This window comes from Colletotrichum acutatum (genome assembly GCF_030867785.1).
Source record: "Colletotrichum acutatum strain CBS 112980 chromosome Unknown BDZ83scaffold_32, whole genome shotgun sequence".
In the NCBI taxonomy this organism is placed as follows: domain Eukaryota; kingdom Fungi; phylum Ascomycota; class Sordariomycetes; order Glomerellales; family Glomerellaceae; genus Colletotrichum; species Colletotrichum acutatum.
In genome coordinates this window covers 287,937-314,860 of record NW_026849026.1, presented here as the reverse complement: position 1 = coordinate 314,860, position 26,924 = coordinate 287,937, and the positions used below count along the sequence as shown (strand labels likewise).

Here is a 26,924-nt window from a genome sequence, read left to right as displayed (position 1 = left end):
CCGACGTGCGTCAGTCTTGGCACAAATCCGGGGAGGGACGTGACCTCAGGGCTCACTGCATGTCTGCATCCACGTTTTCCCAGCATGCCCTGTGGGATCTTCGGAGCGGCGTGTCTTGGCTGCTTGGCAAATTGACACTGTGAACCCGGCGATTTGTTTCTCAGCACCTGTCACCATCATTACACTCGCACAACGCGGGCAATGGAGTTGCTGAGCTGAAGAATCGTGATCAGATGAAATGTGAATATATGCCCTACCCCGAACCTATTGATACAACAGCCATACAAAGGCCCTCGACGAGGCCTGCCAAACGGCTGGAAACAAACTAAAAGAACTCTCTGAGATGAAGATCCGAAGTGTGCCCAACGCCCGTCAATGAGAGGGGAAAAAAACAAGGATCCTATCCCAACAGGGAAGGTAAACCAATGACTCCCTCATCGCCTCTATTGCGACAACTACCAAGCCAAGTGGGTATGATTGAAACCAAAGAATGAAAAATCAACGCCAACCTGCCACGCTGGGCCTAGGTGCATGTCCCTTTTCGATCTTACCGGTCGCTGCCAGGCTTCCGATTGTGATGCGACGGTTCTTGAAGTCGGCGCTAGCCATTCTGTGCTGAGGCGCTTGTGGGCTTCCTCCTTCCAGCCTCAAGCTGCCTCCCAAGTGCATGCGCCTTGCTTGCCCCGCCGTGAATGCCCGATCGTTCCTGAAATCAGGAGGTGAGCAGACCATGGGCGGTGAGAGCCTTCGTTCCGCACTGGCTCGTCGTGATCGAGAGATTCCGTTTGTGCTGCTAGCCATAGGACCGGAAAAGCTTGCCGACGCCCGGTGGTTGGAGCCGATAGAGTTCACAGACGAGATGCGCCTTGCGTTTGATGCCGCCGTTCCTCCTATGGACGACACGCGTCGGTGCTCGCCGCGGACCTTCTTCATCGAGTGCAAGGCCGATCGAATCTTTCTAGGGTCAATGCTAGGTGATTCTGACTCTGACCCGGACGGCCCCTGCGGTGAAGGTGGGTTATTCTCATCGGCAGAGACATTGCCGGACAGTGACGTTCTCGGAGGAGGGCTGGCTCTCGCGATTCTAGAGCGGAAAGCCGGAGGCGACAAGTTCGAAGAACGGTGCACGTCCAGGGCGCGCAAGGGAGCTACTCGATCTCCGCTGTCTGATGACGGAGAGGAGCCGAGAGGCAAAGACATGATCGGGATTGGCACAGTTGGTGATCCAGAGCCAATCGACGAGATACGGCCCTTGGTCAGGAATCCAGCCTGGAATCTATTGGGCTTGGCAGGAGGGATCGATGAAGACTCGGGGAGTTCCAGAGTCGGGCTGTCGTCGGAGCCCGAGTTACCCGGATTGGGTGATACCGTCCTCAGGTACGAAGGAAGAGCAGGCATTCGCAGTCCCTTTTCTGGTGATGTGTGCTCTGGCGTTGCTTCGAATTTCTTGGGCGTCTTCTCAAAGTCTGCCAATCCTGACTCTGTCTCGTCGTCCCTCCAGCGAACACCTCGCTTGGCTTCCGACTTTCTTTTCACTGGCGTGAATGAAACTCCCTTGCGGGGACTCCTTGGAGCCGCCGCCTTTCTACGGCGTGGAGACAACTTGATGGGAGACGCATGAGGCTGAGGTGCAGGCTCAGTTGGAGGAACAAAGGCTGGCTGGCGGATGGGAGAGGTGGTGTTGTTGACGACTGCCTTCTTACGCTTAGGCGTACCCTGTTTCCTGGGAGAGAACTTCTCAACGGGGATCATGGCACCATCAGGCTTGACAACATGGGATGCGGCCGAGAAGCCAGCTTCTAGTAGGCGGTTGATAATCTGTTTGGCGTGCGCTACGGCATCCTCCTCGTTCATTGCCAGTGTATCCTCGAGGGATGCCAGGATGTCGAATTGCGCCGTCAGAAGAACCTGCATCATGGCAGCATCGCCGACCTTGTCCATCTCGAGAACCTCATGGCTGGCTTCTCTGCCAAAGTTGGCCTTCAGCAGCTCGGCCTCTCGGGTCAGAGTATCAATCTCAGCCGCATCGGACTCGCCTCCGGGCAACTGCTTGATACTGTGGTGGAGAGCCGTGTCAATAGCACGTTCCCAGTTGGTGTTCTCCAGCTTTTGGTGAATATGGTGGCGGCTGTGCTCCAGCTCTACCATGATGCCCTGTGCAGTCTTGCGAATGGCCAAAAGGGTTGCGGGCATCGCATCCTCGTCACCTCGTTGATCGCAGACAGTATCAAAAGAAGCGACCCAGGCAGAAAGCAGGCTGATACGTCGCTCAAAGGCCCTCAACTTCTTCATGTTGTTGATTCTGTCCCGTCTGTCGTTGGCCGAATTCTCGTACGCTACGCGGAGACGCTGGACGCCCTCGCGAGCGATCGCATCGCGCTTCTCCAATTGTTTGCGGAACTTTGCGTAAAAGGTCTTCTCTGCATCCTTCTGCTGGGCCTTGAGCTCGTTGATGAGAGCGATTTGCTCATCAATCTTGACCAAAAAGTCCTTGACGTGCCTGTTGACGTTGAAGACATTGCGAGTCACCTTGGTCTGGATGTTCTTGGCCCGGTTCGCGTATCGAAGGGTGTTTTGCGTCTCGTCGAAATGGACACTTGAAGGACTGACGCAGACAATCATGACAGTCTTGCAGTTGCCGCCGAGAGAGAATTTTAAGAGTCGTGTAAGCTTGCTGTTGCGATATGGTACGTGGTTGCGCTTGCGAGGGTCGCACAAGGCATTGATACAGCTTCCCAAGGCCAAAAGAGATTTGTTGATGTTTGCGCCTTCAAGTAGACGTTCGCCGCGATTTTTGGTGGCGCTGGCACGCTCGCTGCCAGCAAGATCAATGATGCTGAGAGTTGCCATGGTGTGTGGTTCGTTGACAGAGGCATTCCGGTCCTTTTGCGATACGTTGATTTGCAAAACAGCGTGGGATCGAGATGAGGTAGCGTTGGCTTCTGTTGGGGAGACTGTACGCCAAGCATTACCCTGCACAATCATGTCCATGACCTCTTGCACGTTCTTGGGGTGGTGGCTTGTCAGACCAGCGACAGACACGGCCTGGTTCGAATCCTCACGGAGCATCAATCCCTGCTTGCTGCCTCCGGGGATCAACAGGTCGCGAATGGTCTCGTTGTAGATCTCGAGGTAGGAGAGGGTGATCTCGGTGGTCTTTTCTTGGCTTCGCTCGGTAATCTTCTCGAAGAGTTCTTGCATTGTCATGAAGATGATTCCAGGGTGTTGTGATGTTCCGGTGATGGTATGCGTCTTGCCGCAACCTGTAGCGCCGTAGGCGAATACTGTGGCGTTGTAGCCATCGAGGACGCTGTCGATGAGCTGTTTGGTTGTGCCTTCGTAGACGTCGTTCTGGGTGGCATTGTCGTCGAAGATTCTGTCGAACATGAAGGTCTGATCCTTGACCTTCTTGCCGTTGGGAACCACAGATCTTCCAAATCTGTGGACGGGGTTGTCCTCGGGAGGGTCGAAGACTCTGTGGTAGAGGGGATTAGGATGAGACGAGACTGCGTGCAGTGGCAGGTAGGATACTCACAGGCATCTGTCGTCGACGACCTTGATTACTGGTCTGATACCGCCTCTTTGGAGCTTGGGAGGTGCGGCGGCAAGCGAGCCATCGCCGAGAAAGACGGTGCCTTCTTCATTGCGAGTTCTACACGCAGTCCAGTCAGTATTATTGGTCTTGATTTCTCGCCTCCTTTGCTACAGCGTCTCGACGTACAGTTGTGCTGCTTCCCGGATCGTGAATGGTCGCACTCGAACTGTTGAACGGCCAAGGTTAGTGTTTGCGCTCGACGGGTAGTAGCTTAAGAGAGGGAAAGGAAGACGAACCTGCGACCGTGATGGAGGCGGCATTCGGATCGACAACCATGATTGCTAGCTATTGTGATGCTGTCTGTATTGTGCGAGTGTGTGCGTATTGTGCGAAGGAAAAGAAGTGACTCGGATTCGTCCCGTTTGCCGGCTCCGAGGGGACTGTCTAGCAAGTCGCGAGAGAGAGCTCTTCGAGTCCACGTCCAAGTCGAGCGGTGCAGCAAACGGGGTGTAAATCAAGAAATAAACAAAGCCGCTTTGCAGCGCGGGCCGAGCATGTGCAGTGAAGAGGAGTATTGGGGAAGAATAAGAGAAGAAGCACGAGCTGCTGTGTGGGAAAGAAGAGAAGGGGGTGTGGGTTAGTGAGAGTGATAGTGAGGGCGAGGTGGTGATGGAATGGGAGGAAGGAGAGAGCTGCAGTTGGATAAGAGATTAGGGGATGAGGAGTGACGGTGGTCGTCAAATGTCTTGATTTGAAGGGTCCCCTCGTTTCTGTCTGTCTCTCTGTCTGTCTGTCTGTCTGTCTGTCTGTCTGAGCTGTGCTGTGCTGTGCTGTGTTGGGCTGGGCGGAGCTGATCTGAGCTGACGGTGTGCGCACTCTGAGCTGTGTGCGTGCTGTTTGGCCGTGTGCCGTGACTGACGTTTGTTGTTTTCCCACCCGCCAGGTGCCGCCGTTGCCCCCGACGACCGGGAGCCTTTTTAGCGAGGCAGAAGCGGAGCCGCTAATCCCCATTCTCCTCCAGAACCCACCACCATCAGTGCGCAGACGAATTAAAATGGATGTCTTCGACTGAGCCACATCTGACAATAACGGGGCGCTGTGGGGCTCACGTGGCTGGTATGGTTTGTGGCTGATAGATTGGCACCAGCCACAAACAACTAGACAAAACATCATCGCAGTGGCTCGCAGTGGGAGGACAAAGAATGGTACAGAAACGCTTCAAGGACCAGAACTATGGGTACACACTGAAACATGTCAGGAGTCAAGGGGCTTGGCGAAAATGAGAAAAGCCAGAATGAATTTGAATCCACTTTGAACTAAAGAATTCTTCAGACACCAAACCGTTGTTATTTTATTTGTTTCATTAACTAGGTACTTCATTATTGTAAACTTTGTTTCTCACCTTTGGTACATCAACACCCAATACCTCAGTCTCAAGCATGTGACTTCCTCTAGTTCGACCTTCCTCCAACAATTCCCGGTGTCTCTGTAAACGCAGTCCGCTTGACGGCACCCTGCTCATCACGTCCAAGCAATAAACTCTCGGGAGGTCCCAAGTACGACTTTCTCACACCACCAAGGTCAACCACAACTTTTTGCACAATGATGTTTGGCAGAAGCGCCCATACACGAAGCGTATACGCGCCCTCCTGCGTCACGTTGAAGGCTGTCGTAGTGTAGTTGCCGGTGAGTCCCCAAACGGCATCACCCACGGCATAGCCCCATCCATCCGGCATGTTCTGTCCTTGTGTCTTACCCACGGGTTGCACTGTCTTGGGCTGCGGCGCACTTCCCCCGGTTGGGTACAGTGAGATGCCATACTCGAGAGGATTGCCATCTCCGAGATAGTTGGATGTGGATGAGATGTACAGCGTGACGTTGGCTTTGCTGGTGTTGGTGAAGAGGTACATTTGGTACTCCAGCGCCGGTCCCTCGTCGAGCTTGACCTTCTCCGATTCGGGCGGATACAGTCCAACTCCACCCAAGGTGCGTCCGTAATTCTCAAACAAGTGATACTCGAGTTTGCTGCTGCTGTTGCTTATCCTCGTCGAGTTGCTGGGCTCAATGATGTTCTGGTAGTGCGGTCCTTCGATGGAAACATGTCCATCAGATTCAACAAAACCCTTGGTGAAGTTGGACGGCACGGCCCGGTTGACAACAGGCACGATGACTCTCTGTCCTGATCCAGCGTACTTCTCTTTGCCTTTGCACGGCGTTGTGACGTTGATATACACCTGCGTCGTGTTGGGAGCTGCCGGCGCATTCTCCCAGTCAATTGAGATGTAGACACGGCTGTCGGTACCATTGTTACCGCCAACCGTGCCGTTGTACTGGGAGAGCTTGACCCAGGGCTGCCAAGGACTGGCCGTCCAAGGGCAAGCTGTGTTGCCACGGGTAAACACCTCAAAGTAGCGCGAGATAGCCCCGTAGGGATCTAGCGGGGGCACGGCCAGATCGTTGGCAGAGTTGGTGTGCCACTTGTCGTCACCCTGAACGCTGGCGTTGGATCCCTCGACGCCGACACCGATCTGGCCACCCAGAGATGGGAAGGCTGTCTGGACATAGCGCATATCTGGAAGGGTGTTGCGCATGGGCTGCTGCCAGTAACCATCATATCCAAGGTGGGTTTCTGTTGCGCGTCATGTCAGTACTATTCAGAAAGAGAGGCTCTTGAACTTACGATCAAGCATATGCTGCCACTTTCCGTCGAGCAGCTCGTCCCATCGAATGGTTAACTCGGCATCCGCATCAAGTAGAGTTCTTGACTCGTCGATGATATCATTTGCCAAGTTGCGCTTCTGTCCTGCAAATAGCTGGTTCTTCGCACCGTTGATCTGAATTTTGTGGAGGATCTCACCAGCCGAGATGGGATGCAAGATCATCTCGAAGAAGGACGCCTGATATTCCTCAGAGAGGGCATCATACACAGCTTGAGCTTCCTCTCGGAGAGTAGCCCACTGCCCCAAGACCGCATCTGCTTCGTTGTAGTTGATGACTGAATATGTGTTTGGCTCGACCAATTCGTACTTTCTGCGAGCAGCGTACATGCCATACCGCGTCAAAATGTCCGTGATATTGCCTGCGTGGTCGCCTCCAAATTCTCTGGTAGCCCAAGCTTCGAGCCACTTCCCTGTGCCGTCAACGCCCCATTTCTCCGTGTCGTAGGCGAGGTCGAAGAAGTGGCTGGTGGGAATCTCGAGCGGCTTCAAGTCACCGACGTTGACAATCCAGATCCTGCGTGCATTACGAGCATACGCCAAGGACATCTGCTCCGCCGTCTTCTCCAGCTGAATCGTGTTGATCCACTTGTAGTCGCGCGGGTCACCGACATAGTCAAAGTGGTAGTAGACGCCAGCACCGCCGCTCCGGTCAGTCTCGTTCACCAGTGGCAGCCTTCGAACATTTCCCCAGTTGTCGTCAGCCCACAGGAGTGTAATGTCCTCGGGTACGACGAGGCCCTTTTCCTGGTACGACTGAACTTCCTTGTAAAGGCACCACAACGAGGGAACCTCCGAGGCACTGTCGATTTCAAGTCCTCCTTCAATAATGGCTCGCTGATTGGCCACGAGCTGTTCCAACATCTTGACGATGCCTTCCACCCCCAAGTTGCCCTCGATAGCAGTGTCACCCGTGCCGCGCATGGCCATGGTCCACAAGCTGTTGCGAGCGTAAGGCTTGGCTCGCTGCACGCCGTAGCGGAAGTAGTCGTCAATGGTCTTGTTGTTGAGGTTGTAGGCCCATTGGCCCTGGTAGAACGTTCTAAACTCGTTTTGAGCGCGCATCAGAGGCTCTGTGTGAGAGCCACCGAGAACGACTTCGTATGCGTCGAGGAGAGGTTGGTTCAGCGGATCGTCGACGTAGACCATGCTTCCCCAAAGCGTAGGCCAGAGGTAGTTGGCGCGTAGACGCAGGAGAAGCTCGCTGACGAGACTGTAGAAGTGGTAGTTGTATCCGGCCGCATCGTTCCATGTGTCGTTCCATTTGGTTCTTTCGGCATGTCAGCCTTGTCCCTCCCAAAAGAATGAGACTGACTTACGAAACCCAGCTGGAAAGACCTGGCTGCTCATCGTTGATGAAGAAACCACGGTACTTGACCGCAGGAGATCCTTGGACCTTACGTTCGGGCAGAACATAGATCTCAGTCGCTTTCTTGGACGGCACATCGGCCCAGAAGTACCATGGGCTGACTCCAATCTGCTCGCTCACGTCGTAGATGCCGTAGATGGTGCCTCGGGGGTCACTACCGGCAATGACAAGAGCCCGGGAGCATCCCGGAATGGGCTCGTCGATCAGTTGGCTGACGAATGACTCCCACTGTCCTTCGACCTCACTCGTATTGAGTTTCTGGGCCTTGACGAGGCTGTCAATGACCTTTGAATGGCCAATGGTGCCGACGATGACAACGGTGTGATCAGGGGCGGGGTTAGTGTAGTTGGGACCGGAAAATGACTGTTCGTCTAGAACTCGGTACTGTGGAAAATACTTAGTGATCATCCTCTCCTCAAGAAGAACGCTTTCCAGAGCCACCCAGACCACTTGGACTGCGGCACAGGAAGGAGACTCACAACGGTGTTATTGGTGACATCCACGGGCGCGAAGGTGTAAAGAGCAGGCTTGGAGCTGTTTCCGCCATTGCTGAGCGTGTAATTTGTGCCGGTGACCCGACCGAAATCCAAGGCTAGGTCGCCTGCTGCCCGAATGACGCCCCAGTAATCATCGTCTGATACCAGAATTTGGCCTGTCCCTACATCTCCTCCGGCAATCTGGAAGCTGCCTGAAGCACTCTCGAACGAGACGATTGGTTGCTGTCCCAATGCCAAAATCAAAGGTGCCAGGCTCGATAGAACCACAAGGGAGATTGACCTGAGGTTGACGAACGCCATGACTGCGGGCTTGTGAAGCTCACGCTTGTACAAGTCTCCACTCGCACAAAGACAATGTCACGGACAGACAGAAGCCAGCATCATTTAGGAGGAAGGGCTGTCACTTTTATTAAGTACACAAACGAGCGTCCAATATAGCGCACAAGTGCTTCAGTCCTCGGATCAGGAACGGTTGGAGACCCTAGACCAGGATGACGCTTCCGTGGGGAAATCAGATTGAACAGGCATGGCAAGGTGGGATCGACTGATGGTACGGGGCATGAACGAACGGCAACACAAGCTAGACAATATGGAGAACCACCAATAATGGCACGAGAACCGCCTTCATGGACGGCCGGGGACGGATGACACCAGCCAAGATGGGATGACGGTGCCTGACCGACGGGTAAAAGGGACCACTTCCTGGGCCACCATCACAAGGCCGGGGCAAGGGCCGGCGAAGTTATCAGGCATGCTGAGAAGAGAAGAGATGGTCGTCCTCGAGATGGGCGAGGGAGACCCCAGCCACCAAAATGCTTGAGTCGAGCTTTCCCCGCAGCACAGCGCGGCCGGGTCCTCGAAGCGAGCGGCTTCCAAGACTCTTTTACCCCACGCCCGGCTTTGTTCGGCCACAACTTGCTCAAGAGTCGGTGCCGAGTTACGGCAGTGAGCTTCTCTCGAGTCCTTTGATAGACCCATCGCTTTTGCTTCTTCTCCAAGCAAGTGATTACTCGCCAGTTTGACCAGATTTAGTCAACTTACAGCATTCAACAGGCCAGACTCCAGAGATATTGAACCAAACAAAGACAAAAGAGAAGAGATGCCTACCCCAAAAAGCAATCAGCTAGGCAATTTGGAGATTTCTTGATTCGCGCGTGATCTCACGGCAAAAGTCACTGCGGGGAACAACTAGTTGTGACATTGGAAGTGGAGAGTTGCATTTAGCCGCAAAGTGAACATCATCCCGGCCGCCGCCAAAAAAACTCGCCTTGTTAGCAACTTTGCTCATCTCATTACCCGGTCACTCTAGTCTTGTAAAACAAAGTGGCAAGGAAGCCATCACCACGAGTAGCCCGACCGCTTGGGTTCTTGATGTGAATTGGAGAACTTCGGCACGTCTTGCCGTCCCCACACAGACGACTGTTCGTGTTTAAGAAGTACTGCGTACACGCATGTACTTGATCAAACGCGTCACCACTCACGCAATCCCGGCTATCTCATATCCAGTGGGAAGAGGAGCGTGGAAGCACCAATAGCACACTTTTGATTCTGTTCAGCAAATACCTAATCTGCCTGGTTCACGCCAGATCGATAATGGACCTTGAAAATGTACGCAGAAGACGAACCTCGAGAGAAGGAAACCTCGTCGATCTTTCTGGGTTCCGCCTCAATCCAAATACGATGTGTGATGACAGTCCCGTACTGAATAATGGTCGCAGACTTGGGCATCAAATTCGACTTGTACAGGCCTGACTGATCTGTAAATCGACACATCATGTAGTCGCGAATCTCCGACAGTCTCTCTTCGGCCTTAACCCCGGGAATCACTTGTGCGTATCTCATCAGTAACTCCGACTCGGTCCCCTCGACCGACAGCTCGTCAAAAAGTGCTGCCCACGGTCGACAACGCGAGCCATCCCACTGAAGGCCACAGATGATGCCCAGGGTAACTTTCTGTAATGGAAATCCGAATTGGATCTTGAAACAATGCGTCCCAGCGAAATTGTCGAGCCCGTGGCAGTCAAAGACAAAGTCTGCGACGGAGGATCGCACGCATGCCTCCACAGGATTCGCAGTCTTGGAAATAATCAAGTTTTTGAGCTGCGAGTCGTACTCGAATCCGATCTTGGCTCCCATGAAAGACGCCAGCCGCGTCGTTTCGTGATCATATAGCGTCTTGCGGATGCAGGCATCAAATGTGTCCAGCGTGGCATTGGACCATTGCAATCTCGAGTTGTATGCATACACCTGATCTGGAACCGCTCTAACAAACGTCGTTCCGACCTTGAGTAGCCAGATTGCAAGCCATTTAGGAGTCCCTTGTGTTCTGACACTGGTTTCGAGACAATCAAGACTCAACGCGTAGAACGCGTCAGCACCGCTCGCCGCTTCCGCAGCGTCATTCGCCGGCAGCCTGAGCTTTTGAGCCTTGACTTGAAGACCGTTATTGGTGAGGGTAAAGTCATTTCTGAACTGGAATCGATCTCGGTGTCTCATGAGGGTAGAACAGTATGTGAAGTCTGCTGGAGACTCTGCGAACACACCACTGAGCCCTGGAGCCGCAGCCGCTTGGTAGTCGACCTTTTTTTGCCACGCAAAAAGGCTCAAGTCGTTGGTCTCATTGGCGATGTGTTCTTGAAGTCTTTGAAATGCTTTTGATCCCTCGCCATATAGCAATGGCATATTGATGTCAAATATACCAAGGAGGCAATAAGCAATGTCTTCAACTCTTGTGGTTTTACGACCGGCGGCCCAGGACATGCGACGTGCTACCGGGAGCGTTTGTAGGTCTGAATTGTCTTGTAAAATGCTCACGTCAACTCGTGTGATCTCCTGGATGATGGTTATGAGGTCGCTTTTCTCGCCTACGAGGTTCCATTTCTTGTCGTAGAACTCGATTTGCTTTGAGGCTATCAGTTCTTGGAGAGTCCAGCCCCGAGAAAACCAGCGGCACTTGGGTAATTTGTCTCTGAGATAATCGTAGCGATATGTGCCCCTAAGCCCTTCAGGTATTGGACTTAGGTCTGCTAGGTAGACGTAACATATTTCGGCCGATTGATACCAGGAGTACATGGAGTTGATGGCCTCTGTCAACTCGGCGCTACTACTTTTGTCAATACAGCAAGTGTCAACCCATGCGTACTTGAACTTGGAGCGAGCAAGCTTGCAGGTCATCCTGATTTTGTTCCATCCTGATCTTGTCTTTGCACTGTTCAGATTCGACATGTGGTGGAACTCGACCTCTTGGTTGCCCCAGGTGTGGGAGAGAATGGCGTAGGAGCGTGTGCCATTCTGTCGATGATCCGCGACGCGATGCAATGTCGTTTTCTGTGTGTCGATCAGCCACATGACCAAGGCTGTGCACCAAAAGTCCAGAGCAGTACGAGAGGAATGCCACAATACTAGGAAGTATGTTGAGCGTTCTGAGAAAGATAAATTATGCGTCGTTTATGTGATCTTGTCAAGCAAGGTAAGCAAGGCTGGCAACTAAGTCCAGATACGGACGTGTGACCACCTATCAGACTGCAGCCCCTCATCTCATGCATGAGAATGCATGACTTAACACCAATGCAGATGCCAGTTTACAGCTCAGAGGTTATCTCAGCTTCTTCGTCCTCAGCACCAGAAACAACATTTCGGGTCACTATGAAACGACGATCGTTGAAACGCAGGACCTGTCAACCTGTTCAGCGTCACGGTCTGCGATGAGTACAGTGACGGAATCTTTTAGTGCATTCCTTACAATTTTTATGTACATCCCAAAACCAGCTACGCCGTTGAAACTCCGCTCAGGAGGGTTGCCGTTGTCGTCCCGAATTTCGAAAATCGTGTCATTCGATGGAAGCCTGCCGCAGTGACACTTGCCATGATTGGGATGCATCCGTGTCGCAACGTCCCCGTTCGCCGCCATCCAATTAGTCCAATGCCAGTCATTACTTGATTGACTACGATGCTGGGGGCACGTAGGCGTATCTCGGTATTTGCGCCATGCGCTCCTCAGGGCTGACCTCCGTGTCTGCATAGAACATTCTACCGTTCTTATCCTTCTTCGACTTCTTGTCGCCTGAGGCCTCGTCGCCGGCTTCGTCTTCGGGCTTCTTGGCCGGCTTAATACCGGACTCGGCTCTGCGAATGAGCTCGTCGATTTCGTCTCCGTGCTGTGCCGCTCCAGAAACAAGCTCATCGACAGTGGATGCTCCTGGGAAGCCAGGCGGCGGTGCGCCAGAGCCATTCCAGAACTGGCCGCCATGTTGAGGCGGTCGTTGAGGTAGGCCGGGCATTGCTTGGAGGCCACTCGTCGGTCTCGCGGGGAGAGATGATGCAGAGAAACCGCCAAAGTTGCCTTGCGAATAGCCCTGTTGAGGGTAAGCCGGAGCGCCAGGGGCAGCACCAGGCGGGTAGTTCTGTTCTGGAGTAGCACCGTAAGGCGCTTGAGGCGGCGGGTACGGAGAGTTGTTCTGTGACGGATGGTTAGCCCAAAGCCACACGTGTATAACATTTTCGGTGTAAGGGTACTTACAAATGCACCCGGGCTTGCGCTCGCAGGGGCGCCATTGGCAGGACTGCCACTAGTAGCGGGAGGATGGCCGGCGGCCAGTCGTGCGCGATGCTCGGCAAGGCGGGCCTTCAACTCTTCGGGAGTCTCAACTTTGAGTTTCTTCCTCGGCTGTTTCGACTGACCAGGTAGAGGATTGCCGGTGGCGATCCTGCGATCCTCTTGGGCCTGGTAGAAGTTCTGGATAATGCGGTTCCTGTGTTGGTCCAAAATATCCTGGGGAATACCCTCCATACCGAAGATCTCCACATCGAGGCCTTGTCGGTTCGGTAGCGCATTCTCGACTTGGGTGAGGGTTTCCTTGTGGACCTGATTCAAATGGACGGAGAGACCTGCGCGACACGAGACGTGAGCTTGCGATGCCACAGAGGACGGCGTACGGTGGTGAACTGACCTCCAGCGGTATTGAGTCGGCGACCGCATCTGTCGCACTTGAAGTGCTTGGCTTTCTGATGGGAGATGAGAAGCTTCAGATCTTCAAAGTCACGCTCGCCTATAAACAAGTCAGCACACGCGCTCAAATCCGAGACGCGAAAGGCAATGGATGCATACAGTAATAGCACCATGGCCGGGAGAGGACGTCCTCGACGTCGGGGTGTCCGCGCTTCTTCTTGCCCATCGCGACGGTTATGAACTCAGCTTTCTTCGGAGGCAATGAATGCTGGCGTAATCGCGATCTCGAGGTAGTTGTCCGGAGAGGATAGAGTGAGGTGGGATGCGGCGGAGAAGGGTGACGTTCGCAGAGAGGTACCGTGGCAGGCCAGCGAAGGGATTTGACGCGAGCTTGCTCGACCAGCAATTCATTGCACCTGCGCCGAGTTGAGAGCAATTGGGCGCTAACCCGGATAGAGACTAGCCTATCAACTGGTCTCTCATTGGCTCCATCGAGTGAAGACTCCACACAGTCCAGATAGCCTGATCGAAGATAGACACTGTATGCTCACACAGTACCTCTCGGCCCCGGCTTGGCCCAAACGGCGGCCGAATCGACGATCCTCGCATCAATCAGCTCAGTCATCTCACAACGACAAGTCATGAACTCACCATGCTCATCGACCCAAGCGACCTTCCAGTACGGCATATGAGACCCTGAGCACCAGTGATTGCAAGTCATACGGTCTCTACCTTGAGCTTGATTTGAGTTTGGATTGAAATACCATCAACTGAAAACATCGTGTTCTTGTATCGAACCTCGAACTGCCCACTTCCGGAATTCCTACCACCTTAGGAAGAAATAAAGGATTCGATGCAGCTTCCTAACAATATCACGATAGATCTGACAAACCCTCCACGATACGATGTCGCGGCGCATGCCAGATGAGCTCTGGGTGTATATCCTATCACACCTGCCAACCTTCAAATGTCTTAGAGATGCAGCCCTCACTTCTCCAACTTGGCTCAGATGCGCCTCGTCAGCATGTCGACAGGTGCTCCTGAACGAGATCGGCCCTCTCTCACTTTCTTATGCTGTCATGGCCCTGGAGTCCTCCAAATTCGACTCGAAAGACCTGAATCTCGTCGTCGCCTTTAGTGACGAATATCTCAAGAGACGGCCGCGTGTTCCTCCCACCGTCAGCTTATCAGATGGCTTCCAATTAGCAGAACTACACCAGTGCGTCAGCCATCTGGGATCCAAGTTCCGGGACATGGCACTGCATCGTCTCATGAAAGAGCAGTGTAGTCTCGCCAACGACCGTCCTGACTGGCCTGACGCACCTTCTTCGGCTGAGAAGCCAACAGATGCCGAGTCTGCTCGTTTCCACAGAGCCCTCTATCGATTCGAGGTCTACTGCAAGCTCTTCAAAGATCCCGAAGTTGTACGTTTCAACCTGGACATCGTGAACTTCCAGAGAGCGCACTTTTTTGATTACCTGTCACTTTGGGAGATTGAGCAATTGGTTGCGACAAGGGACTTTCTTGCAGCGGTCGTCATTGGTCCTCGTAAGTTATCCAGGCATCCCTCGGCCCTAAATCATATTGACGGTTCTCTGTAGCATTGCGTGCGCTCGTGGAGCTTCGTAAGATCGAAGCTCTGCAAACACATCATTGCGGCCCTAGAAATGGGGCTCAAGTTGTGTATTGGACCGCCCCAGTCTTACCTCCCAATTTGGAGCGCGGCGATTGCCACATCAACCAGAACCAGGCTCGACTGCTATGCTTTGGAATCAAGTTTCTCTACGAGGTGTCAACATCACCGCCAACTCAGTTCTACCGGTTACTTCTCGACCTCCCGCAACAGCCACGGTACGCCAGTTACAACCGGGTCGGCGAGATTTACTCATGGTTCACGGATGCTGTTGACAGATGCGTCGAAATGAACAACTTGGAACTCCCTACTAGGAAAGCTCTGTCATCCTACACTCCGGAGGAGTACAAAGAGCATGTCCGGCAGTCCTTGATAAGCGAGGACGCCGATAAGGGCCCGGAAGAAGCCTGGTATTGGGCATATCAATCTTTTCCAGGGTCAACCTGCAATGATCCTCGGATGACGAACTGTCGTCTCTTTGGCTTATTCTTTTGGGACTCTGCTCGGCTCAACACCATCAACTTCTTCACCCGTGTCGACGTTTGGTGGTGGAGGTGGGAAGGGGCCCGGCAGCCAGACTTCGACTGGGAAATCGAAGCGACGGTTCCCCCGGCATCCGTCTGGTGACAGCAGTCTCGTGTATGCTTCCAACGACCATCAACACCCTCGAGCTGCAAGGGGGGTGCGCATTAGGTCAGCGCAGGGTCACATGACTGGTGTGCCACACTCAGTCTAGCCAGGCCTGACCTCTCGCAAGAAACAGGCCGCTCGAGATACTATACACGGCGGGCATTACACTCTTGCGCCTGACAAAAGGAACGTCTGAGTATCTGATCCACAAGCTTGCAAGTGTGGATGCGCTCAAAATGGGAAATCGACACAAAGGCTATGGCTATCAGAAGCCAAGGAATCTGGGTCAACGACCAAGAAAAGAAAGGCAGGAAGGAGAAGACGACTTGATCTTGAATGATTCAAAGGCTCCGGACGACGGGCAGAAACATCGACTTCGAATTTTTGGTGGAGTGAAACAACGAGAGACTCTGGAAAGGCAAAGAAGGAAGAAGGAAATCGAGACATGCGTCCAGCATCGCCTACCATCGTCTAGAAGGCTCAACGACATCCAGCAACCTCACGCCGGCTTCATGAGACTTTGCGAGCCATTGCACGACTTGATGAGATCAACGACGAGGAATATGGGAGAAACAATCCAACTTGGATGTAAGAAGGAAGAGGATCGGTCTAGTGCAGGCCCGGGTTCCGTGTCGGGGTCGGTGGCACGCAACGGGGGAAGTGGAATACTGTCCCCTGATTGGCCACTTGGAGGAGAGAGAGCAGCCCGGGGGAGCACTCACCATATAAAGCCCTCGGGCTTCCCACCACCCTCCATCTCACATCCCATCCTCCTCCCTTCTTCTTTATTTCGTGTTATCAGAGAAACTTCTCCAACGGCCCAAAACTCCCTTTTGACTTTCGCTTTCCATCCTGGACAGGTCCCTATATCTCAGCAGAGCCCATCTCGGACCTCTCAAACTTCCCTTGGCACACACTTCCTCTGCACCGCGAAGGAGATATTACATACAGGCTGCCATCCTCCATCACATTACCCCATCAACTGAAACACTCCATCACCCCAAAACTTCCTCAACCATCGCCAGCTCCATCAAAAGCATCTCCAATCCTGCTTACAAGGCATCATCAACATAGCACCATGGCTTTCTTGCCTCTCGACTTTGATACTCACCCAGACTTCACCACTGTGCCACGATCCAGGTCTCTAATGACCCCAGGACGTCAGATATACTCAGCAATGGTGCCATCGCAGGAAAGCACTTCCCCTCACGGTCACAGACACAGACATGCCCTTGCCGGGCCACGTGATCGACGCTCGCCAGCGTCCCCGACACAAACGTCGATGCGAGTATATTACCCTGCCGACTATAGAGAAAGCGTCGCGTCCAATCCCATGAGTGATGAGCAATTGTACAGCCTGCCACCATCTCCGCGCTCGAGGCCCCAGCCTTTGTCATACCGACGAAGCCCTGGACCCGTATCGCAGAGACGGATATGCAACGCGGATCACGACAGCCTTATTGCAATGGGATCATGGACTAGCCAAAGCACCCACAACGAAGAACCGTGTACAAGATCCGGGCGTGAGAAAGGCAGCAGCACTTTCCACAATGGCGACCTTCTAGCCAAGGATGCGTCATATGATGACTTTATTCTCTTTCCCGATGATGCTAGAGAATGCATTCACGGGGACTTTACAGCCCCCGCTCAACCCTCGTCAGCTCCCAGGGCTCCCCGCATCACGAGGCTTCGCACACTAGACCTGGCGCCGCTGTCGACAGATGTCCAGTTTTTCCCCTGCCTCGGCGGTGAATCTGAGCGAGACAGGATCAACGAGGCCTGGTACATTGCCGGTCGGGAGAGAGTGGAGTCTCAACGTCAGTGCTCTTTTCACAAGCACGCGATGACACATTGTGATGTGCTATTTCGTGAAGCTCAATTGCTGACTTTGACGCAGTGGATGATGCCTTGGCTTACATGGCGGCTGTAGAGGGATGCAGTCGCACGCGGAGAGGGTGAGAGCCACCCAGGAGGGATCCTTGGATAATTTCGTGATGAAATCAAACGCAGTTTGTCATCTTTTGATTAAGATTGGTCGAGACGGCCGATCCATGTATGGCTGTTTCCGAAATTGATGTCCTGGTGTATGGCGTTGGGGCAAGGCGTTCGTCCAGATCGAATGGACAGGTTGACAGGCAACCCATAATCTGTGATGTTTTATACAATCAAAAGGGAACTCTTGATGAATCTGACTCTTGTCTTCTTGAACTGAGGTATTTGTGTTTGAAGTGGTTGAAGCCATCGTCAATCAAGATGGAGAGAATCCTGGTGTTACATGACAACGACAGGGAGGCCGCCGGATCTCAGCAGATAAAGTAAGGCAAGGCAAGGCCAGGAAGGTGTAAGTGAGATTCAAAATGGAATGCACGTATCGTGCCTGTAGGTTTTGACCACGAACGAGAACGGGAATGGAATTGGGAGCAAAAGTGAAGATGAAAACCTCGCAGAACCGCTTACACGGGCTGAACCCGAAGAACGACGAGTTCGGGGGACGATGAGAGGACGAAGGGACGTGAAAGTTGGGGGGAGGGAGTGACGTTGAGTGAGAGCGGCCGGGGGCCCTTGCAGCTGCCTTACGTAAGACACCTGCTGACTAACAAGGGTTTCCCCTCACCGAAGGCACCCGTGCTCACCGAGTTGCCTTCACCTTGCTGGTGCGGACCTCGCGAGCGGGACGATGCCTCATGACAATTGACCTGCTGGGTATACTGGAATCCAAGAGATCAAGATAGAAGAAAGTGTTTTCCAGTGGAATAGATACCCAGAATCTAATGATGAGAGAGATATTCACAAAAAAGATTAACATTGAGCGAATGGAGATTTATTTGGACATTTAGATACACTTCATCATTTGAATTTATCACACCTCTTGTTCACATTGGCCGCCGCTTTTTGCGATGCGGTCATGAAAGATCGTTGTCATCTTGACGATTGAGTTCGCAATTGAGCAATGCTCCGGGAGGTTCATGACCTGGTCCATAGTGCACTAGATTGGACTGATTGTTTCTATTCGAATTTCCAAATTCATTAGGGGTATATCATCTTTAATAACTCGACTGCTCGGCCCACGCAAAATATCTTCTTCCCAGTCAGAGCCCTTTGCCACGTAGCTGTTTAGCTCCGTCGGGCTTTGTCAGGGAAGAAAGTGATTCTCGACATGTAACGAGGACCAGGAGGATTCCTCACCACGAGATTTGCTCGGACTCCAACGTTGGGCTCTACCCGGGACCGCAAGGCCAGAGCAGTAGGGGCCGGCAAGCCCCAGACCGAGTACCCTCTGTTCATGCTATCCTTGACACAGTCCCGCAGTACGCTGGTGAAGTTTCCAGCTGACGGATGGCGCACAATCCCCATTTCGTTGAAGAAGTGGGGGAAATTGTCAATATCATGAAGGCGGCGGACTTCGGTGGAGAGCTGAAGAGCGGCACCGGGAGGAGGTGCGCCATGACGGTCGAAGAGCTCGTCCCGGATTTGCTCCAAGGTCTTGTCGTTGGATGGTCTGGCGATGCGGCGGAAGAGCTCCGAAAACATGAGGAGTCGATATGAGGTGCGATTTGCTTCAAAGGTTCTCTTTAGACGATACCCCGAGACGTGATCAGGCTCGAGATAGCTCAACTCCGGCATATTGGAGCCCCTCCTGTCGAGCATCCATACGACGTTGCGCGTGATGGCCTCGGTGATGATCGCTTTTCTCATGGCCTCCGTCGTATCAATGTCGCTGATGAGGAGGTAGACCAGTAGGTGGCCAAGATTCGGACAAGACATCTTGGAGGTCTTACCACTCATAAATCTCTTGATCTTGTTATTGGCGTCGGTGACCAGTTGGGAATTCGCCGTCGCCAAACAGAGGAGAAGGTGGAATAGGTGGAAGTAAGACTCGATCGCCTTCTCCGATGCGTGCCGCAATGTACTCATCCGTGGAATCCTGACATTATCGGTGCCGCTGTATGCGGTGCCACCAGAGGCTGTGTGTGCATCTACTTGGTTCAGCCGCACAACAATGTCGTTCATGAAGGCGGCGAGAACACCCACTGTCGAGCTATTGGAGCTCGGTAATGAGATAGCCACGGCTAGACTATGCATCACGGGCGCTACATAATCTTTGACGGAGGACCAGTGACGACGGCTGAGAGGCAGCGGAAGCCAGTGTTCGAAAGCGACATTGTGGACAGAGAAGCGAACTCCCAGGTCCTGAAAAGCTGGTAGAGAGATCAGGTCGAACTCTGACTCGATAGCCCGCTTGCGTTTGGGGACCATGACGCCTACGCCGAGTTTTGTATCTCGAAAGTTGGTTTTGGTGATATAGCATTGGAGTTCTCTCAACCGGATAATATCGTATCCGCGGAGCATGTCTGCGATTCGCGGCCAAGCCCGTGAAAAGGAGAGGAGGTCCGCAAAGTCCAGACTGTGGAGAGTTTGTAGCAGAAGCTCGTCAGGCAAAGCGGCCAAGACACATCCCTGGTAGTTCTTGGAAGCAGCCGCTATCGTTGCAGCATTTGACGAGGATGAAGATGGCGTCGGCGACAAGGCTTTCAGGGCGTGCCTTCGAGCTCTTCTAAGGTCTGACTTGCTCCTGGTTCCATCAAAGTTGCAGTGAGGACATTTGAAATCCTGCCGACATTCGAGGCTCTCTTGCCGATACCACTCGAGAGGCTCGGTGTAATTGCCGCCCTCTTGCTCCAATGAATCGCTGCTGAAGAAGCTCAGCATTTGGATGGCGATGCCTCTGAGGGTATACGCCGGCGTGTATCCCTCGAACGTGTTGAGAATTGATGCGCAGATGTAGGTATCATATACGTTGGGATGTACCATTCGCGTGTTCATCTTGATGGTGGGAGCGACGAGAGGATAGCGGTCTCCGAAGTTGACGGTGGTGTGCATGGGCATCCAGCCCTCTGGCTGTAGGACAAGGCATGCCCGGCGAATATCGTTGTCTCTGGTGTGTAATGCAACGCGAGGGTATGGGTTTCGCTGTAATTCAGCAAAGTCCTGAAGCAGTCGGCGCTGGAGGTGTACGGCCATGGTAGTGGGTGGTTGTTGATGGTCTCTTTAGTTGATGATGGTAGCAGACTGATGTTCCAACGGGAGGATGGAGCTGTAGAACTATTCGCGTCGTTATGTATGCGCGTAAAGAATGAGGCCGCCTCTTCATTAGGGCGATTCTTTCGAAAAATAATTCGGGCTGAGTCAATCGGCGGATGTTGTAGCTGTACCATGCTGGAGTTGTCATTTGGCCTCACTTTCGCAGAGGCCTCAATGGGGCAGCGCAGCCACACATTTGAGCCGCCTCACGCCCGCGATCCTTCCGAGGAATGGACATCTCGGTATTTCCTTTGGTAGGTACTTGACTCAGTGCTCCCAGACGCTGCTGCATTCGCAAAATCAGGAGAAAGAAAGTTCAGGCGCGGACTCCCATTCCTGCTTGCCTGCTACGCCTAGTTGGGTTCCAGCACTCTGTTCATTGGCTTTCAATTGTGTTGTACTTGACCCTTACTCCTGCAATAGTATGTATAAGCTTCGACGAATACCAAGACTTCTCACACCGACTTGATTCTTTTCTCCCGAAGCCAATTACTCGTCTCTCAGGAGGATTGCAGGAGACCAAGTCACACTGGAATCAAGTAAATCGTGTCACCAAGAGAAACAGCACCGTAGCAGGATTTCAAGTGAAAATGATTGCAGAAGAGAAAGAGGGCATTGTGGGAGACAGAGAAGACTTCGTGGCTCCTCTCTACTGTCTTGTCCCAGGCCCGTTTCTGAGCTCGTCTATGGTATCTTGATATCGAACAAACGCTCACTCTTTTGCTGTACCCTGTTGAATGCCTGTTCGCAAACCAGAAGAGTGTTCCGCTAGAACCCCAATCAATGAGGGGGGTGTGCCGGCGAGATGAAATCACCAGCCAATGCCAAATTAACCCAAAGGTAGATGCTCACCGCTACCTTAACGCCGCCAATATGCAATGAGAAAAGGTGGGGGCGTCTCAGCGTCTCTCATCAACTCCGCCGAGGGGATTGTTGCTTCATCTGTACCCTCCGTACATTCATAAATGTTGATTTCGTCTCAAAGGTTTCCGTCTTGGGATTCCAGAATCCCCAGACGTCGATCAATACGAAGCCCTTGGGTAATTCGCATTCGACGAAGCCTGAAACGAGGATGCAGCCGCGCGGAGGAGACGGTCGTGTAGGCTTCCAGGACTGCGCAAGTTTCCTTCTGAATTCTCTTGCAGGGCCGTCTGTTATTTGCTTCATCCCCTCTATATGGGATATGGCAGTGTCCCTGACAAAGTTTGTTTTGCCGCCGCTCTCTGGCTCGTCTGCCTGTGACGAATCCGTTGTCTTGCTGACATTGTGAGAGGCATTCTCTGCCGGCGTGCCATCAGGGGTCTGTCTGTTGGCAGACGGAAGAGGCCCCTGAGTCTTTTGTTGCATGCTGCCACCGCTGACTGATGGAAACGGTTGAACAGGCTTGCTTGACTCGAAGCCAAGGGCTCGGGAAATATCCATGTAGTGTTGTTTTAATAGCGCACTCGTAAAAGCCCACGAAGACACGGCAATTGCATCTGGCCAAAGTATCTTTTGCAGGCGTTTAACGGTCAACGAGTCAACGGGCTGAGTTGACCAGTACAACCCATCGCCTTGCAGCAGTAATCTAGAGCGTATTGTTAGTGGCTACCTGGTCGCAAGTCATGGAATGGTTTGAGTTTGCCTACCCAGAAGAGTAGAACACTGGGGGTGGACGGTATGGAAAGTCGATGTCCAGCCAATATCTACGAAGCCTTACTGAGTTGCCACATCTGGCTGTGATTACCGGGTGCCTCTCAACCGAGGACTTTACCCAGTTGGCAAGGTCGGCTAGTGACAGCGATCAGTCGGGAAAACACTTGCAGCCAACCCACAGAGTAGGCACTTACCGCGGATTTGAGTCTGCGTCCCCTTTTGTTTGCTGAGTTTGACGAACTCTTGCCACTCGGGATCGCTGCCCTTGTATGGCGGTTGATTGACAGATTTCGTCGTAAAGGGGAATGGAATGAACCACGGCTCGGCATCCTCCTCTGCTATTTCTTCGTCAAGCGCCTTCTTCTCCGCCGGTGATAGCTTCTCGTATTCGCGATCTACATGTCGAAAGAATGGATTTAAAACGGTGGACCAGTAAATGTGCCAACACGCGAGCGAAATGCCTGCTCCGATGAGGAACGTTCTAGGCGCAAGGTTAGAGAAAGGCACGCTTGACACAGTTTGTGTAATGTGGACATACCCGGCCCTGAATCTAGGTTTTGAAAGTTTCACCCTCTGTACGATAACAGTCTGTTGGCTGGGAACTTGTGGTGCAACTGCGCGAACAGCCAGGGTGCTCGCATTCGATATGCCAGCGCGAGGTCGGAATACCCGCCACATCACTGCAGAGGGGGCTCGCCGAGCGCCGGCTGCCGAGGACGGGAGGGGACGAGTGGTTTTCGGTAAGGGATTGATGGCGTCGATAGTGATGCTTTAGCTTCGTCGCGATTCTTTCGATGGTGGATGTATATGGATGGAGGATGGCAACGACGGCGGCGGCGGCGGCGGCAGCGGGATGGATGGCGAAGAGAGGCGAACCATGGAAGCCGGGAAAGTCGCGGTCGATGAAAGAAGAATCGGGACGCAATACAATGAAGTAAAGCTAATCTGGTGTCTGACAGCGCCCTCCTGGCGGCTTGGGCGACTGCTTTGATGTGCGATGTATGACAACGTTGGCATAGAGGCTGCTACTGGTTCTCTTTCGCATCAAACCAACGGGAGGTTCTAGATGCGTGTGAATGCGTTGCTATCGGCACACAGTGTGACGAGAGCCCCTCCGATAACGTCCCGCCACTCTGTTCTGCCCTTGATGCATGAACCGTTGACTGTTGGCGGCGAGGGATGTGGCAGCTTCAAAAGGGCCTGGAGCTTACGGAGTACCTGAGGGAAGTCCCAGCTCTCCCGGCAGGTAAGTACAGTGCCAGCCAAGAACTCCAAGCACGGATCATTTGGGAATGTCCACCACCCAACCAACCTCAAGGGACCTTCCTCCAGGTTCACAGTGGAGCTATCGATTACCTAAGCGTCTCGTTCCCAGTGAAGAAGCCGGAAGAATATCTCTGCCGACATCCGCTATTGGGACACGGGGGTAGGATGGGCTTAGCCTGGAACGTGTGCCAGTAGCAACAGCGTACAGGCGCAGCACTGTGAGCTCGACATCCTCGACGCACGCCGCAGCTTGGAGAGAGAGCAGCAAGCAGCAAACAGCCGCATCCACATCCTCCTCCTCTCCACGACATCATCACCGAATCCCCATCAACGAGTTCCAACAACATCAGACGACACCATGAAGCTCTCCGTAGGGCTTGCGGCTGCCCTGACCGGCGTCGCGACCGCGCTCTCTTCGGACCAGCCCGCTGACGTATATCTCCTGCAATCGAAGCAGCCTTCGAGCTCCGATATCCCATCATTACCACGACAGATTGCCCGCCTTATCCTCCTTCAACGCCTGTCACCCGAGGGTCAACATGCCTCCTGGGATCTTCCCGAGTCTATCTCCAACGAGAAGGCTGTTAGCTACTTGAACGAGTTCGGCAAGGCCCCTCAGGCCCTCTTCAACAATGCCGCCTCCACAAACCCGTCTCAGCTCGTCGTCATGCTCGAGGGCATCACTGCCGACGATGCCAAGACACTCCAGAAGTCTCTTGCTACCTCTGGACCTGCCTTCAGAGTTGGAGATGCTCCTTCCATCACGGCCAATGATATGCTGCTGGCCAACGACTTGCCGTCGGTTGGCGTCACCGCAAAGAACTGTGCTTTCGATAAGGCCATCAACCCCTTTGCCGAACAATGTTGGAGTGGCAAGTCATCTGTCGTGAGATATGATACCAAGAAGGTGAGCATCGAATCCTCTCACAGGCCTTGCATGCCTTGTAAAGAAGCTAACCCTCTCCTTCCACAGGACTCGTCAATCCTCGTGTCCCTCACCGAAAACGCCACCCTTCTGAAGCGGCTTGCTGCCAATGGCGAGATGGAAACCGTCATCATAGCGATGCCCGAGTCATCTCGCAACTCCAAGTTGCGTCATTGGACCTCCAAGCCCGAGGAGCTTCGTCGCCGCCAAGCCGAGGAAGTTATGACTATGACCGAAACCGACGACCACGATCCGCCCGCGCCCACCACCCCAGTCCAGAGCACGGCGCCATTTGTTGGAAACGCCGAGAGAGGCACTATTCCTTCTTGCTTTGGCTCGCAGGATGCCTGTGTCAAGGCCACTGGTAACTGTTCGGGCCACGGCGAATGCTTGAACAAGTACGCCAAAGCGGATGGCCAGTCCGCCGGGAAAGAATGCTTCTCCTGCATGTGCCTCGGAACTAAGAACGAGACAACTGGCAGTGTCACTCACTGGGGCGGCAGGACTTGCAGCAAGATTGACGTCAGCGTTCCCTTCTGGCTGTTCGTCGGTTTCGGTATTGCCATGGTCGGTACCCTGACCTTTGCTATTGGTCTGCTCTTCAGCGTTGGCGAGGAGAAGCTCCCTGGTGTCATTGGCGCCGGCGTCTCCAAGACCAAATAAGAAACGTCGTTGGATGGTCGGCATGGAACAACAGGGGTGAATGGGTCTTGACGTCGATCAAGGCAGGGTGATTGTGCTTATAGTTGGCAAGTGGTAGTCTGTACCATAGGTGTATTCTCATGCGGCGTTGGCATTGGCAGGACATTTCTCTCTTTATACGGAGAGGTTATTTCTTAGACAATCGAAAAGAATTGAAGCTATGATAACATGATTTCTCTTCTCCAGTTTGGGTATCGCAATATGAGGTACTGTCGGTCCCGACTACAATAGCTATTCGACGTCTCCTACGTCTGGACGATTATTCGGAGTTGTTCCTAAGCTCTCGAGGCCTCTTTCAACCCTCAGCTCACTAGCTCCAGCATTCGTAATCTGTCTAGCTGGCGATTGCGTAGCCGACTCGACCGATGCTCCGTTGCCCACAGCGGCAGTATACTTTTGCCCAGCTTCGTTGAGCAGCTGCTGCACCTCATCCTTCCTGACCATGATGCCATCCTTCTCCTGTGTCAGCTCATCCACCCGCCGCTTCTTCTCCGCAAGCTCGAGCTCCATGGCGCGCATCGTAGCCTGTAACCTTGAAAGGCAATCTGTCAGGCTCGGCAACGGGGTGATCTTTGGCGGGACCTGCAGGAGCTGCTCGGCGGGATTGCGCTCGGGCTTCTCTAAACCGTCCATTCCCGACCTCGTCTGTGCCGCCTCGAAAGCTGCGCGTCGTTCCGCCTCCGAAGCGTCGGACTCATCACCCGAGTCGCCTTCGGCCATCTTGATCTGCTCAGCCATCTCGCGCCTGCGGCGTTGCTTCTCCTCCCTTTCGGCCCTCTTGCCCAGCGACAAGCCTCCGTCCTCGACAAAGTCATCGAAGCCCTCACCTAGATCTTCATCCTCAGCGACGAGACGAGTTTCGGCTTTCTTCTTCCGCAGAGAGATCCCGCCGTCCTCGTTGTCGTCGAAAGAGATGAAGTCTCCGTCTTGCTCATGCGCTAGCCGAGCCCGGCGCTGCTTTCTCTCCTGGATCTCGGCTTCGGTGAGAATGTTTGTTTGTGCCGGCCGAGATGCAAACTCATCCTGGTTGACTATCAACGCGCCCTCCAGCTCGGAGGAGTCCAGATCCATCCCGTCTTCGTCTTCCATGCGCATGGACGTTAGGTTTTGCGGCGTGTTTGGTGTCTCGTTTTGCAGTTCGCTGAGGTATTCTTTGCTGTACTTTGGACGGTCTTCGTCATCGTCGCGGAATGATCGCATGGGCAATCGGTTCTTGAGAGCGCTGTTCTCGAGTGCCTGGTGACCCAGAGTCGACTTCTTGGGGGTCGTGTATCCCGGCTTTGCTCCCTCGTCGCCATCACCTCCAGCAACACCAAATGACAACCTTGAAGAGGACTGGCGCTTCTTTTGCTTCAGTGAGCTTGAACGGCTCACTGAGGGACGAATCACTACGGGCCCATCCTCATCCTCATCGTCCTGTGTAGCAATTTTGGGTTTGGGTTTCGTGGTTGCGCCGATCGCGACGCCGCCGTTTGAGTCGTCGGTCTCGTTAAAATTGATGCTCTTGCGCAAACCAGATTGTCGAAAAGGCTTTCTTGTGAATTTTACTGCTACCGGTTCACCCTCTATAGACCCATTAGCCTTGCGAACGATATCAGCGCAAGGTCTCTGAAAGGGATCTGCAGACTCACCATCCTTTACTGGCTCTTGACCAGTTGGCGACACTTTTCCCGCGTCATCTTCGTCGTCATCGAGGACCTTGACTACTTTCGCTTTTCGTTTTGGTGTAAATGCACTCATTTTGTGTAATATGAGGTTGCGAGTGTAACTTTTGTTAGGTGTGATGTCAGTCAGGCAGCTTCGCGACATCTCAAAAAGGTGTTGGCGATAACGCGCCGATAAGACGATTATCTCCACGTGACTCCACCCAATTTTCCAGATAACGGTAGGTGGCAGAGAGATCCCCTCGGTCAGGCTGCAGAGAGCTCCGTCGCGTCGCAAAGCTCACCTCGCGCGACATCATCAAATCGGCACCCACCCATTGC

The 26,924-nt window shown here is 53.3% G+C and overlaps 10 protein-coding genes across 10 annotated transcripts; 3 read left to right on the top strand and 7 right to left on the bottom strand.

Annotated features, from left to right (window-relative positions):
• Positions 1–413: 413 nt before the first annotated feature.
• BDZ83DRAFT_260351 (kinesin motor domain-containing protein) lies at positions 414–4,021 on the bottom strand. The gene is made up of 4 exons (XM_060501990.1): positions 3,832–4,021; positions 3,722–3,761; positions 3,536–3,652; positions 414–3,475 (listed from the first exon to the last, which is right to left on the bottom strand). Exons 1-4 carry the CDS (start codon positions 3,869–3,871, stop codon positions 499–501), a joined length of 3,174 nt encoding a protein of 1,057 aa, XP_060366563.1. The 5' UTR covers positions 3,872–4,021; the 3' UTR covers positions 414–498.
• A 965-nt stretch (positions 4,022–4,986) lies between these two features.
• BDZ83DRAFT_750872 (immunoglobulin I-set domain-containing protein) lies at positions 4,987–8,418 on the bottom strand (the record flags this gene model as incomplete). The annotated part of the gene is made up of 4 exons (XM_060513977.1): positions 4,987–6,164; positions 6,216–7,522; positions 7,572–8,005; positions 8,101–8,418. 4 exons carry the CDS (start codon positions 8,416–8,418, stop codon positions 4,987–4,989), a joined length of 3,237 nt encoding a protein of 1,078 aa, XP_060366562.1.
• A 2,130-nt stretch (positions 8,419–10,548) lies between these two features.
• Positions 10,549–11,466, bottom strand: BDZ83DRAFT_549410 (heterokaryon incompatibility protein-domain-containing protein; the record flags this gene model as incomplete). The annotated part of the gene is made up of 1 exon (XM_060503477.1): positions 10,549–11,466. A coding segment is annotated over one exon (918 nt), but the record flags the coding sequence as incomplete, so codon positions are not given.
• A 596-nt stretch (positions 11,467–12,062) lies between these two features.
• BDZ83DRAFT_750870 (uncharacterized protein) lies at positions 12,063–13,292 on the bottom strand (the record flags this gene model as incomplete). Its single annotated transcript, XM_060513976.1, has 4 exons — positions 12,063–12,575; positions 12,638–13,005; positions 13,068–13,166; positions 13,226–13,292. 4 exons carry the CDS (start codon positions 13,290–13,292, stop codon positions 12,063–12,065), a joined length of 1,047 nt encoding a protein of 348 aa, XP_060366560.1.
• Positions 13,293–14,337: 1,045 nt separating this feature from the next.
• Positions 14,338–15,326, top strand: BDZ83DRAFT_574345 (uncharacterized protein; the record flags this gene model as incomplete). The annotated part of the gene is made up of 2 exons (XM_060504707.1): positions 14,338–14,614; positions 14,668–15,326. The coding sequence occupies 2 exons, from the start codon at positions 14,338–14,340 to the stop codon at positions 15,324–15,326; spliced, it is 936 nt and encodes a 311-aa protein (XP_060366559.1).
• A 1,081-nt stretch (positions 15,327–16,407) lies between these two features.
• On the top strand, positions 16,408–17,759 carry BDZ83DRAFT_650431 (uncharacterized protein; the record flags this gene model as incomplete). Its single annotated transcript, XM_060510372.1, has 2 exons — positions 16,408–17,146; positions 17,713–17,759. 2 exons carry the CDS (start codon positions 16,408–16,410, stop codon positions 17,757–17,759), a joined length of 786 nt encoding a protein of 261 aa, XP_060366558.1.
• A 231-nt stretch (positions 17,760–17,990) lies between these two features.
• BDZ83DRAFT_616091 (uncharacterized protein) lies at positions 17,991–20,685 on the bottom strand. Its single transcript, XM_060507948.1, has one exon. The coding sequence runs from the start codon at positions 20,349–20,351 to the stop codon at positions 18,444–18,446; it is 1,908 nt and encodes a 635-aa protein (XP_060366557.1). The 5' UTR covers positions 20,352–20,685; the 3' UTR covers positions 17,991–18,443.
• Positions 20,686–21,323: 638 nt separating this feature from the next.
• BDZ83DRAFT_574500 (uncharacterized protein) lies at positions 21,324–22,724 on the bottom strand (the record flags this gene model as incomplete). The annotated part of the gene is made up of 4 exons (XM_060504716.1): positions 21,324–21,978; positions 22,040–22,181; positions 22,241–22,527; positions 22,585–22,724. 4 exons carry the CDS (start codon positions 22,722–22,724, stop codon positions 21,324–21,326), a joined length of 1,224 nt encoding a protein of 407 aa, XP_060366556.1.
• Positions 22,725–23,285: 561 nt separating this feature from the next.
• BDZ83DRAFT_616085 (uncharacterized protein) lies at positions 23,286–25,106 on the top strand. Its single transcript, XM_060507947.1, has 2 exons — positions 23,286–24,219; positions 24,286–25,106. The coding sequence occupies exons 1-2, from the start codon at positions 23,671–23,673 to the stop codon at positions 24,898–24,900; spliced, it is 1,164 nt and encodes a 387-aa protein (XP_060366555.1). The 5' UTR covers positions 23,286–23,670; the 3' UTR covers positions 24,901–25,106.
• BDZ83DRAFT_616084 (nineteen complex-related protein 2-domain-containing protein) lies at positions 25,107–26,869 on the bottom strand. The gene is made up of 2 exons (XM_060507946.1): positions 26,571–26,869; positions 25,107–26,504 (listed from the first exon to the last, which is right to left on the bottom strand). The coding sequence occupies exons 1-2, from the start codon at positions 26,746–26,748 to the stop codon at positions 25,171–25,173; spliced, it is 1,512 nt and encodes a 503-aa protein (XP_060366554.1). The 5' UTR covers positions 26,749–26,869; the 3' UTR covers positions 25,107–25,170.
• Between the last annotated feature and the right edge of the window lie 55 nt (positions 26,870–26,924).

What these genes read in the sequence shown, in the direction of transcription:
- BDZ83DRAFT_616084 (XM_060507946.1), bottom strand. Translation starts at nt 26,748, where the DNA reads ATGTCGCGAAGCTGCCTGACTGACATCACACCTAACAAAAGTTACACT. An exon ending in TCAAGAGCCAGTAAAGGATG is followed by an intron (nt 26,505 to 26,570) that starts GTGAGTCTGCAG and finishes ATGGGTCTATAG; the next exon opens with AGGGTGAACCGGTAGCAGTA.
- BDZ83DRAFT_616091 (XM_060507948.1), bottom strand. Translation starts at nt 20,351, where the DNA reads ATGGCCGTACACCTCCAGCGCCGACTGCTTCAGGACTTTGCTGAATTA.
- BDZ83DRAFT_616085 (XM_060507947.1), top strand. Translation starts at nt 23,671, where the DNA reads ATGAAGCTCTCCGTAGGGCTTGCGGCTGCCCTGACCGGCGTCGCGACC. An exon ending in TGAGATATGATACCAAGAAG is followed by an intron (nt 24,220 to 24,285) that starts GTGAGCATCGAA and finishes CTCCTTCCACAG; the next exon opens with GACTCGTCAATCCTCGTGTC.
- BDZ83DRAFT_260351 (XM_060501990.1), bottom strand. Translation starts at nt 3,871, where the DNA reads ATGGTTGTCGATCCGAATGCCGCCTCCATCACGGTCGCAG. An exon ending in CGCCTCCATCACGGTCGCAG is followed by an intron (nt 3,762 to 3,831) that starts GTTCGTCTTCCT and finishes GCCGTTCAACAG; the next exon opens with TTCGAGTGCGACCATTCACG. An exon ending in ATCCGGGAAGCAGCACAACT is followed by an intron (nt 3,653 to 3,721) that starts GTACGTCGAGAC and finishes GACTGCGTGTAG; the next exon opens with AACTCGCAATGAAGAAGGCA.